The sequence below is a fragment of the Olea europaea genome, chromosome 21 (assembly GCF_002742605.1).
Source record: "Olea europaea var. sylvestris chromosome 21, O_europaea_v1, whole genome shotgun sequence".
In the NCBI taxonomy this organism is placed as follows: domain Eukaryota; kingdom Viridiplantae; phylum Streptophyta; class Magnoliopsida; order Lamiales; family Oleaceae; genus Olea; species Olea europaea.
The window spans coordinates 11522237-11534439 of NC_036257.1; the positions used below are offsets into that span (position 1 = coordinate 11522237).

General features: G+C 30.4%; 2 protein-coding genes across 5 annotated transcripts; both read left to right on the plus strand.

The window, feature by feature from the left end:
* The first annotated feature begins 646 nt into the window (after positions 1-646).
* On the plus strand, positions 647-4801 carry LOC111370651. Of its 4 annotated transcripts, none has more exons than XM_022992472.1 (5): positions 647-1128; positions 1204-1263; positions 2687-3810; positions 3902-3930; positions 3994-4801. In XM_022992472.1, exons 3-5 carry the CDS (start codon positions 3066-3068, stop codon positions 4372-4374), a joined length of 1155 nt encoding a protein of 384 aa, XP_022848240.1. In that variant the 5' UTR covers positions 647-1128; positions 1204-1263; positions 2687-3065; the 3' UTR covers positions 4375-4801. The 4 variants fall into 4 exon arrangements, 2 of the variants coding, with proteins under 2 accessions (XP_022848240.1, XP_022848239.1); XM_022992471.1 differs by having other exon boundaries at positions 1221-1263; XR_002698468.1 differs by lacking the exon at positions 2687-3810 and having other exon boundaries at positions 1221-1263.
* Positions 4802-4842: 41 nt separating this feature from the next.
* On the plus strand, positions 4843-9119 carry LOC111370120. The gene is made up of 6 exons (XM_022991824.1): positions 4843-4996; positions 5105-5204; positions 5448-6917; positions 8702-8754; positions 8919-8996; positions 9040-9119. Exons 1-6 carry the CDS (start codon positions 4843-4845, stop codon positions 9117-9119), a joined length of 1935 nt encoding a protein of 644 aa, XP_022847592.1.
* Positions 9120-12203: the final 3084 nt, after the last annotated feature.

Consider the following 12203-nt stretch of genomic DNA (forward strand, 5'->3'; position numbering starts at 1 on the left):
ATCTAACCGCTCGAATGACTCAAAAGAGTGGGTCCCTCTCTCCATAAACTCCGCTCTGCCTTTCATGGCTTTTTTCTTGAAGACTCTTTTCATTTATATTCTTTTTTCTTGGATTCCCATTCTGGGGTGCTCGCCATTCAATAAAAATCAGATTTTTGACAAGAGGGGGAAATTTGATACCTGTAGGTCTGTCTGTCTTTCTTCTTTCAGTTATTTTTAGGAAAAAATTCTATTGTGTGCTCCGGAAAGTTTCTGAATTTTGTTCATTATTAACTTGAACTTTTAAGTCCAACACAAAACTCCCAATTGAATTTCAACTATAATTATCAAATAAACTTTGAATCAGATTCCTATGTAGTCGGGTCACACCCCAATTCTAATCTTTACTCTCTTAAAAGAGGGGCTTTCTTTACTATTCATTCATGTCACGCTGGTTTTCACACTTGCTCTATTTACATATCTGGTTTTGCTACAGTTGGTTGGTCCCCAAAATGAGTCACGTTTTCTTTTTGAGACCGCATAGTCTGCGTCTTCTTGCTTTTGTATTGTCTCACATCCATCTCCTCTCGTGAGGAATAATTAAAGTAGTTGATTTTTTTGACTTATTGAAGTGTAGTTGATTTTGTTGATTTCTTGACATCTGAAAACGTGCATTCCCGAGGTATATAGCAAAGTTATTAGATGATTGTCCTTTTTCCCACATAATTGAGATATCAAAAGTAATATTATACCCTCTATTTAATAAACAATTTGGCACAATTACCCTTCACTTTCTAACTACACACTAATTTCCATACCTATATTAATGTTAAGGGTGATATGGGAATTAAAAAATATAGTTGTCCAAACATTAATGAATGGGACCCACATTTGAAGTAAAATGTCGTGTGCTGTTTATTTTTTTTCTTACCACATAAATTTCGCACAATACTCTTCTATCAATTCAATCCTTCTCTTTCTAAATTCTAGCCATTGTTTTGCAGAACGAATTCTCCCCAAAATCTTGTTTTCTCTGAAAAAAAAAGGTCGTCCTTCTACCATTATTCGCTTTTGCCTTTAGCCTAATTCGTATTTTCTCGTCATCAATAGTGGAGAAGAAAATTCTAGAAGTTGCAACAATTATTTTGGGTATGTTCTTCTTATAATTTTTCTTTTTTGTGTATTTCTTTTTTTATTTTCTTACTATTTATTTAAGGTACGTAGTTTTCCTTTGTTTGTAGATGAAAATCTAGCTGGGTTCGTCTTCCTTTAGCTCCATATAAGGTATGTTCTCGTTTCTGTACATGCATGAAAATATATCTACGTTTACATATCATGGTTCATGAGGTTGAAGGTCATGAATTTTCGCCGTTTCGAAGCTAGTGAGGAATCAACTATCATCATTCATAGCCAACTTCAACAATTTCAAATCACTATTTCACTCCATTTTTCATTCACTGTAGAAGAAAATGAAATTGCACTGGACGCAAAAAAAAAATGTTAATAGAGGGTGAAAATTATATAGATGTGAAAATTATACACATTTACATACATACATGTTTACGTGTGTGAGGAGAGGGGATTACTTTTTTTCGTATAGAATATATTTTATTTAATTAGTATATAATAATAAAATAGTATCTGCCTTTACTATAAGAGAGGAGATTGTCCAAGTTATTGTTTATGTTTGGCACAATTTCACACGTAACCAGTTTCTTCCTTTAGTATGTAGACTACAGATATTTTTTTCTTATTCTTGTCTAATATGAAAATTATTTAAGTTGAAAACGCTTAACTTTGTATGAACTTTAAAAATTCTTTAAAATATATGTGTTGGGGACATGTAGATTTATATTAACTTTAAAGATGAATAAAATTTGAATTGAAGGCGCCGTGTAGTATTTAGTGCCATGCTTTGATTTTTTATAAATTGATAGATGACCGTGGTAGATAGAAGTCTTGTCTAAGTTAAATAGTTATAATGGAAGTGTATTTATAGGGAAATTTATTCTGTAGGTTGCTTTGAATTAGAATTTCGAATGTTCCAAGAGAGAAGCTAGAGTACCATACTTTTTCATTGAAAAAGATACTTTGTTAGAGCTTATTAAGGCAGAAATTCATAGATGGAAATCTTTTATTACTTGCTGCTCGAATTCTTTTGTGTATTTCCAGTCGTCCACTTATGAATTTATTAAGTTTATGATTGTTGATAAATTACTTACATTATAACTTTAGAAATAGATTGCATATGTAGGTTGATTGGGTGGAAGCAAAACCACTAAATTTATAGATGAAAAATATTTTCTTTTTAGAAGTCTTTATTTTCTTATTCTTCGGTAGTAGTATAGCAAAAACTTTTACAACATTACAATAGTATTTATGTTTTTTTTTAAAAAAAACTATTAATTTTACAAGAATCATATAAAAATGTTAATCTTTTATTCCTGCTTTTACATCATATAAGTCTTATTAAAATTTTATTTCATCAATAGTTCAGTCAACAATGTTTATATTTATTGCTATTGCTTTGAAGTAAACAATTTTTTTTTTATTAAACTTCAGCTTTATGCATGTTTTTTAATATTGTGAGAGTTTGGTTCACTTGTGTCTATCGAATATTTTTCCTATTGTGGAAACTTAGTAGTATTATTAATTTTTTAATTATTTCATTCACTAAAATGAAAATTCTTTGCTTTCGTTAAACTAGAGGTGAAGATCTTTTCCCCATGGATTCTTCGAACATTGATAGTACTTCTCAAAATGCAACTGAATCGTATGCTGCTTTTATTCGCCAACAACAAAACTAAAGACAGGCGAATAGGAGGAATCGAGTTCAAAGCCCACGCGTTGATCGTCGTAAAAGAATAAATAATTCCACGTTGCATCCTAATTTTCAGGCTTCTACTTCAAATCAAGCACGTACTAATATTGTTCATTCTAAAGTACGAGGGATTTCTAACCTATTAAACATACCTACTAATGCATATGTATTACCGACATGGAACAATTGTGAACATTGTGGTGCGCGAAAATTTTATAGAGAAACTAAAGGGTTCTGTTGCTCTGATGGAAAAGTTAAATTTTATATGCCTGATTCACCAACTGAATTGTATAATTTATTTACTTCTAAAGAACCTGAATGCATGGAGTTTAAGAAAATTTCACGTGGATATAATAACCATTTTGCATTCACTTCATTTGGTGTAAAGTGCGATATAGACCTTTTAAGAGCGTATAAAGGTATTTACACATTCATAATTCAGGGACAAGTATATCATTATGTAAATCAACTTCTGCCGAAAAATAATCAGCCTTCTTATATGCAATTATATTTTTATGATACGAATAACGAAGTTGAAAATCGTATGAAAATTTCAGAAAATTTTGTTGAATCTACTTTGATCATTTTGATTGAAATCTTGAAAGTAAATCCGTATACTAGATTCTTTAGGTCTTTAAGTAATATGACCAATTTGCACGACCATCGAATACAAATAAGATGCGATCCTGGACTTGATCAAAGAGTCTTCAATACTCCTTCAGCATCTCAAGTAGCCGCTGTATGGGTTGAGGATGATGACAATGCAAATATGTGTGTTCGTGATATTACTATATATGGTCATTCTGGTGATTCACATAAGGTTCACTATTATTATGGTTGTTATGATCCTTTGCAATACCCTTTACTTTTCCCATTTGGAGAACCTGGTTGGCATGAAGGTATTCAGAGATACAAAAAAACATATTTTGAAACTCAGAATTTACCCGATTGCGTAGCTTTTCCTAGCACAGTAAATTTTGCAACTGAAATCATTGCAAAAGAGGCTCAAGGTTTGCTATTAAACTTTTTTATATGTTTACTAATTCATATAAATTAAATGTTCCAAATGGGTGTAAGATGCATTTTTTTATCCTTATGTAGTATTCAATGGAATGAGGAAACGATCACAGGTTTCTTGCCGCATTTTTTTTTATCCTTATGTAGTATTCAATGGAATGAGGAAACGATCATAGGTTTCTTGCCGCGAGTACTATTCTTACAAGTTACAAATTAGGCCTTCTAGTAAGTCTGTGTTGCTTCATACTGGTAGACTTTTTCAACAATATGTTGTAGATATGTATGTTAAAATTGAAACTGCCAGATTAGACTATTTTCGTAGCAATCAGAAACAAATTCGTGCTGAACTTTATCAAGGTATTGTGGATAGTGTTCAAAATGGGGAAACAAGAGGGTCAAAAATTGGAAAGAAGATTGTTCTACCACAAACTTTCACATGTGGGCCTAGAGATATGCTTAAAAGATATTTAGATGCAATGGCTATCGTCCAACGTTATGGAAAACCAGATATATTTCTAACTATAACATGTAATTCAAATTGGCCAAAAATTATGTAAGAACTCAAACACAATGACGAAGTTCAAAATCGACCAGATTTAATTGCACGTATATTTAGAGCAAAATTGGAAGAGTTAAAGAACGATTTATACAAAGAAAATATTTTTGGTTCAGTTGTTGCTCATATATACATGATTGAATTTCAAAAAAGAGGGCTCCCTCATGCCCATTTATTATTGATTTTCAATTCTGCCCATAAAATTTGTTGTGCTGAACAAGTTGATATGATAGTGTCATGTGAAATTCCCGATAAGAATAAATACTTGCATCTTCATTCTGTAATTGCAAAACACAATATGCATGGCCCTTGTGGAAACCTTAATCCAAAAAACGTATGTATGTTGGCAAGTAGTGGTTGTAAAAATAAATATCCTAAGGATTATTGTAACAGTACTATATTTGGTGATAATTCATATCCCTTGTATAGACGTCGTGATAATGGTATTTCTATTAAAGTAAGAGGCCAAATGTTAGATAATCGGTGGGTTGTACCATATAATCCTTATTTAAGTGCAAAATTTGACTGTCAGATTAACGTTGAAGTATGTTCTTCTATTAAAGCATTAAAATATTTGTACAAATATGTATATAAAGGACATGATCGTATTAATTGTTTCATAGGTAGAAATGAAACAGATAAAAAAATTGATGAAATTTTTGCTTATCAATCAGCTAGATGGATATCTCCACCTGAAGCTATGTGGAGAATTTTTTCTTTTAATTTGTCAGAAATTTATCCTACTGTTTACGCTTTACAACTTCATATTAAAGATCATCAGTACGTAACTTATAATAGTAAAGATGATTTATCTGTTATTATTGGAAATGAGTATACGAGAAGAACAATGCTAACTGAATTTTTTCGGATGAATGAAGTAAATGAATTTATTTGAACGCTATTGTATCGAGATTTTCCAACACATTTTGTGTGGAATGCAACTGAAAAAACTTGGACTCCCAGAAAACAACACATTGTTATAGGGCGAATCGTGACAGTTAATCCATCCGAAGGAGAACGATATTTCCTTCGTGTTCTTCTGAATCATATTAAAGGTCCAACATCATATGACAGTTTTAAAACTTTAAATGGAGTAACAGTCAATACATATCGAGAACCAGTACTTTTACATGGTTTGTTAAAAGGAGACAACCATTGTGAAGAATGTCTATTTGAAGCCATTATTTACAAAATGCCCAGTTCTTTAAGACGTCTTTTTGCTACACTTCTTACACTTTGCAACCCTAATCATCCAAAGTTATTGTGGGATAGATATAAAGCCTATATGATTGATGATTATGTACATCGAAACATATGTGTTAAAGATGCTGAAATACAAGCTTTGGAAGACATCAATTCTATATTAGAATCGTCAAGAAAAAATATAAATGATTATGGAATAGTTTCATTCCTTGTAAATATAGATGAGACTCAAAGATTGGCAAGAATGATTGTAGAGGAAACAATGAATTTTAATATTCAACGAGACTTTAATTGTGTAGAGAAATTCAATAAAGAACAACGATTTGCATATGATAAAGTTATGGAAAAAGTAAAAAATGACTCAAGTGGTACTTTCTTCATTGATGGTCCAGGGGGAACGGGGAAGACTTTTTTATACAAAGCACTTCTAACTGCTGTAAGAGGTCAACATTTCATTGCTTTGGCAACAACGTCCTCTGGAGTCGCTGCGTCTCTGTTACCTGGAGGTCGCACAGCTCATTCAAGATTTAAAATTCCTTTAGAAACAATTGGTGAAGTGAATTGTTCTGTTAGCAAGCAATCAGCTTTAGGAATAATGTTGAAAATGTCTGGGTTAATAATTTGGGATGAAGCGCCTATGGTAAATCGTTGCGCTATTGAAGCTGTAGACAGAATGCTTAGAGATATTACTGATTGTAACTTGCCTTACGGTGGGAAAGTGATAGTTTTTGGAGGAGATTTTCGACAAGTTCTTTCAATGGTACCGAGAGGGAAAAAAGATGATGTAATGAAAGCTAGCTTGGTCTTTTCAGGCCTATGGCCTTCCTATTTACGTTTACCATTGGTTGAGAATATGAGGGCAAAATCAGATCCTATGTTCTGCACTTACTTACTCAGAATTGGAAATGGAACAGAAGAAGAACATACTTGTAAGTGCATTATGCTTCCGAATAGTATAATTCTACCATTTGAAGATGAAATCACATCTTTAAAAATTTTGATACATCATGTTTTTCCAAATATACAGGCATATGTTGACAATTTACATAATATGATAAATAGAGTTATTCTTACACCTACGAATGAATGTGTTGATTATATTAACAAGATTTTACTCGAACAAATTCCCGATGATTTTTCCACATACTATAGTTTTGATGAAGCAATTGACAAATCGGAACAAAGCTTGCACGAAGATTTCTTGAATACTTTGACACCAAATGGTATTCCACCGCATGAATTGAAACTTAAGGTAAATTGTCCTGTAATGTTATTACGGAATATTAATCCTTCTGAAGGATTATGCAATGGAACACGCCTTGTCGAAAATTTGAGAAAAACGTAATTCTTGCTGAAATTACAACTGGTGAGTATTGTGGGAAATATGTTTTCTTACCAAGGATCCCTTTTATACCTCTTCAAAGTGATCGAAACTCAATTCAATTTAAGAGAACTCAATTTTCAATTAGACCGTGTTTTGCAATGACAATACATAAAGTACAAGGTCAAACACTTGATTTTGTCGGTCTATATCTTCCAGAACCAATTTTCTGCCATGGTCAGCTATATGTAGCATTATCAAGAGCAACAACGAGCACATCTCTAAAAGTTTTATTGAAACCATCAAGCATGGACAACTCACATAATACATGTACTAAAAATGTTGTGTACAAGGAAATTCTTTCTTTTATACATTCATATACCTAAAATGTTTGAACAGGTATATTTTTTATTTTCGAGAAATTTTTATAATATGTTCTCGTACAATAGTTTCCTCAATTTTAAATACATGAAAAATTATGTCGTTACTATTTTTTTCATTCTTTGCATTTGCTATAAAAAAACTTCACAGGTTTCATTATCGGGAATGAAAAGTTCTTTTTAATTCTTTGCTACATGTGTACAATGGAATCACTAATGACAGCTTCAATTACAACCTGCATTTGCAAAAGGTATGATTCAAATTTTTTAGTGTTAGTTTAATAGTTTGCCAGATCGATAACTAATTTACTTTAGTAAAATTTCAAAATAAAAAGTAATTTCTCTATTTTTAGAGTATATTTACCCTAAAGAGTTTCACATTGTCACATAAATATTCTTCCATCAGTTAAAATGTACTCTTATGCCAATTATTACAATGTTCAACTTTGTCAAAAAAAAATAAAATTAGTATAATTATGGATTTTATGGAAACTCAATTTCAGATTCACTTATTATCAACTTCAAGTTGTTTCCCCTCATATATTTTACAGTCTTTCACATTTAAGATATATGTAATTAATACTATTTCTACTACTTCTTAAAAGAGGGGGTTTATATTACTGTTCATTTATATCACAGCCGTTTACACCCACTGTTCCGCAACCGTTTTTTCTATATTTCACATTTTTTTTGAATAAATGAAACATAATCTCCTTTCTTAACCCTAAACAAAACTCTAGCTTGCTTTCTCAAAACTCTTGCCCTTGTTCTCAAACTTTCAGATTTTGCAACCCGACGGCTAAAGGATAGATCCATTTGAAGTACACTTGAAATACACTGTCTATGTTCTTGGCAATGGAAGAATGAGGCTTTTTCTATTATTCAACTTTTGTTTACGGTAAGGGCCTAGCTCTTCTTCTTCTTCTTCTTTTTTTCTTTTCGAGTTAGCGGAGGAAGGTGATAATGAAGAGTATATGACGACGATGGTCACTATAGTAAATGGCAGAAGAATCGAAGGCTGTCAAACTTATTTGATAAAGAAGAACATATTAATAACGAAAAAGAAGAGGAAGAACGCTGTAGCCAATAATTTTCTTTTTTAGTTTAGTTTTCGGAAACCTTTTGAGTTGTTGATGAGGATTTAATTCAATTATGTTGATTTGTTATGGTGTTCTAAATCTTGATTGATTCAACTGGATTTCTAATCCTTTTGATTTTCTTTTAATAATCTAATTGATGTCAATTAGTTTGTGAGATAGATTTGTTAAAAATTAGTTTCTCTATGAATATTATAAGTTCCCTAAATTTAAGTCTTAAATATAATATGTCTGCCCTTTGTGCATCATACGTTCTAATTCTTGGACAGTTTTATGCTATTGTAATTCTATCAATAGGGAGACTAATGCTTGATTTTCCTTTTGAAGCTCATGGTTTATTGAAATCATTTTGCTGCTTCTGCTTCTTGCTGGTTCTACTTGTACACTAACAGAATTGTACTTCAATTGCTTACAAATGATGTGTAAAATACGATTTATGGCTTTGTCATCAGCTATTTATAATCTGATTTTTTGCTTTTATAATGAATTAGTCTAATACACTACTTTATGCAAGTTACTTAAAGCATTATCTTAATTTCTCTAGGTGTGGTTGCAGGATTAAATGCTCAACATGGTGTTAATTTAAGCACACCTACGTCTTTTAGGAATCCTGTTGCTGGAGGTAATAATAGTATGGACATGGGGGTAGTTGTTCGCTTTAGCAGACCTTTTGCAATGGTTGATGAAATTACAAAAGGATCTTCAGCAACAGCAGATGGCTTACAGCTTGGAAATCAAATTTTAAAATTTGGGAATATGAAAATAGGTGAAAACTTGATACAGAAGCTTACTACTGAAACTCAGATAAATCAGAGCCATGCAATGCTTGTGGTAGTTATGGGGCAAGGTGCTTTCATAAATTTGACCATAAAACCCAACTCTTGGCAATGTCATGACCTACTTGGTACGTTACATTCTAATCATATTTTATATTTTTCCCTTTTGTTTAAACTATGTTTCAATTGGTCAATAAATCTCATTTATGCAAGTGAATCATGAAATGTTCAATTTTAACAAATCATCTTGAACTAAAAATATGCTAATGTTATATATTTGAATTCTGTTGATTTTATACAATAAGATCAATAATACATAAGTTTCTTTTAATTTCGATAGTCCAATAATATTCCTTGTTCTAATTAAGTTTTACATAGAGATGGTTTGATGATCTTTTAGAATTCAATGAACATTTTATGCTTTCCCTTTACTTCGTGCAACGTTAGGAAATATTTGAGTGAATTTAACATTATTCTTCTTGATAGAATATACAAAACTGGTGTGTGTACATTAACGCTTTCCTATTTAATCATCTAACTTTGTTCGGTGAACAAAAAATTTTGTGAGCAACTATTTTTATTATATATACATTACATATTTCTTTATCAATGCATGAATTGATTTTTTGGGAAACTTAATAAAATTTTTTTTACTAATTTTATTATTAATCTAAATTCTAACCAACAATGTTATTTTTTCAGAGTAGGATTACAGTCATCCTATATCTAAAGACGATTAATCTTACATGGTCGAAAATATATTCACTTTCAATGCTGATAAATATGCAAAGATGGAATTTGGATTGAATTATATGATGATATGTTTCCTTGCATTATGCTATATTGTTATGTTTCTTAGTATATGATATTTTCAATTTTTATTAATCGAATGATGAACATATGAAAAGATAAATTTTCAAGATGCTTATTCTTTACATTCCTACTCTTTTAAAAAATGGAATCTTACGTCTACTGTTCATCTAGGAAGCATTTTAAGTGTTTTCCATCGTATCTCCAAATCCATCTGGCAAAGTAATTCTTATACTAAGGGTCTAATAATTTTTTTTATACGATATATATTCTTCTCTAGCCAAAGACAATTTGCTACCGAAAACTTTAATTCATAATTCCATCTTAAAAAAAAAAAACATTAGCTAGCCCTAATTTCTCTTCTTCTTCTGAATTGTTGAAATTAATTCGAAATAATCTATAGGAATTGAAACATTTGTAAGTATAATTCGCGTACGACATTTCTCTTTGAAATGTTATGTAATTTCAATTTATTATTTGTAGAATATTAGACACAGTATTAGTGAAATTTAGTGATCACTGGTTCAGTATGTGTGAAGATCAATTTGGCTAATTTTCGCCTTGCCTTGTCACTATTATATCTAATTCAGCATTGACATTTTTTTACCTTTCTAGGTCTCTTCAGGTTAGGAATGACTTATATTCTTTGACAAATAAGAAGTTGATTATTGCAATAGATATTAAACCATACATATAAATTTTCTAAATATCTTCTAACTCTTTTCTATAATAGTTTGGACTGCTTTACGTTTCATATAATCTTCATGTCATGCTTGATGTTGTTGCAAACAAGGGATAAGATCTGCTATCTTCATTCGTTCATGCCTTCAGTTAATATAACTTTAGATAAAAAATTCATTCAATTATATCAAATATGTACTTTTTGACTTTTTGCATCCTTTTGTCTATGTTATTTTAACTCTGGTCCTTCATAAATGAATGCATTATGGCAATTAATGCATGAATGTTGGACGTCCTATATCTAATCTATTTATCGTCTTTTTTGTGGTAAGGTAAACCGACAATGAGAAGTTAGCTGATGATGAAGAGGAAACTAAGGGGAAGTACATCCATGGTGATGTATTCAAGTACTTGAAATACAAATTTTTGTTTATAATAAATGATGGTTCAACCTTAGTATCCTTTATTATATTTTCCAACATCCTGGATTCGAAGTTTTCTATTTACTCTTTCACTTAATTAAAAACTAATGTTTTTCATACAATTCATACATTTTTCGACCATAAATTGAATTTTCTTCTTACTAATGTAATAAGTGAACACAATAGTTTTTCAAAATACATAAATCCAACAGAAAATAAAGAAAAAAAAGACAAACAACAATGATAGTAACATTTAACCTGATAACACTTATGATAATATAAGTTAAGCTCCCCACAACTTCGTGAATAGATAAAATTACTTAATAAATAAAGTGAATAAATAAAGTTACTTACTAAATGTATTATGCATGAAGCACTCGTATTTGAAACATATGGATTAACAATCCTTCTTCCAATTTGTAAATCTAGCATAATGTATTACATTTTAGCAAATTATAAAGTAATATTTTTCAAAATCAACACGTGAACCAGTAAAAAACTAACACAGAAAACTACCAACTTTTTATAAAAGCCTTTTCAATTCTAAGTATATATCTACATGAAATAGATATTTTACAAATGACAAAAAATAGTACGTTACTTTCCACGCACAACTTTTAAACGTATAAACCATCATCAATTACATGTATGTATATATATATATATATATATATATATATATACACGTGAAATAGATATTATACAAATGAAAAAAAATAGTGCCAACCTTCCACGCAAAACTTTTTCATATAAATCATCATTAACTTTTTCTTTCACTTTAATTCTCATCCATACAAAAAGATATTTTACAGACCAAGTGTATGGTTGGATATTAAAACAAAGATTCTTCTACTAATGTTCTATCTATTAATAGCTGCTTTCGAATAAATAATTTTATGTTACTTTTACTTTCCCCTTCAGCATCAAAATTCTACAACAGTATCGTAAACATCATACTCTTCAACTACAACTGCAAAACTTTAAAAACTCCGTTTTCGTTTTCGTTTTCTTATTGGCAAGTTTTACATGTTACTATCATTTTACTATAATTATCTTTTATTAATCCAAAAGAAGAACGTTAGATTATTTCATAAAAAACTTTTAGAATTAAAAAAATCGATATCATTTTTTTACGATAAA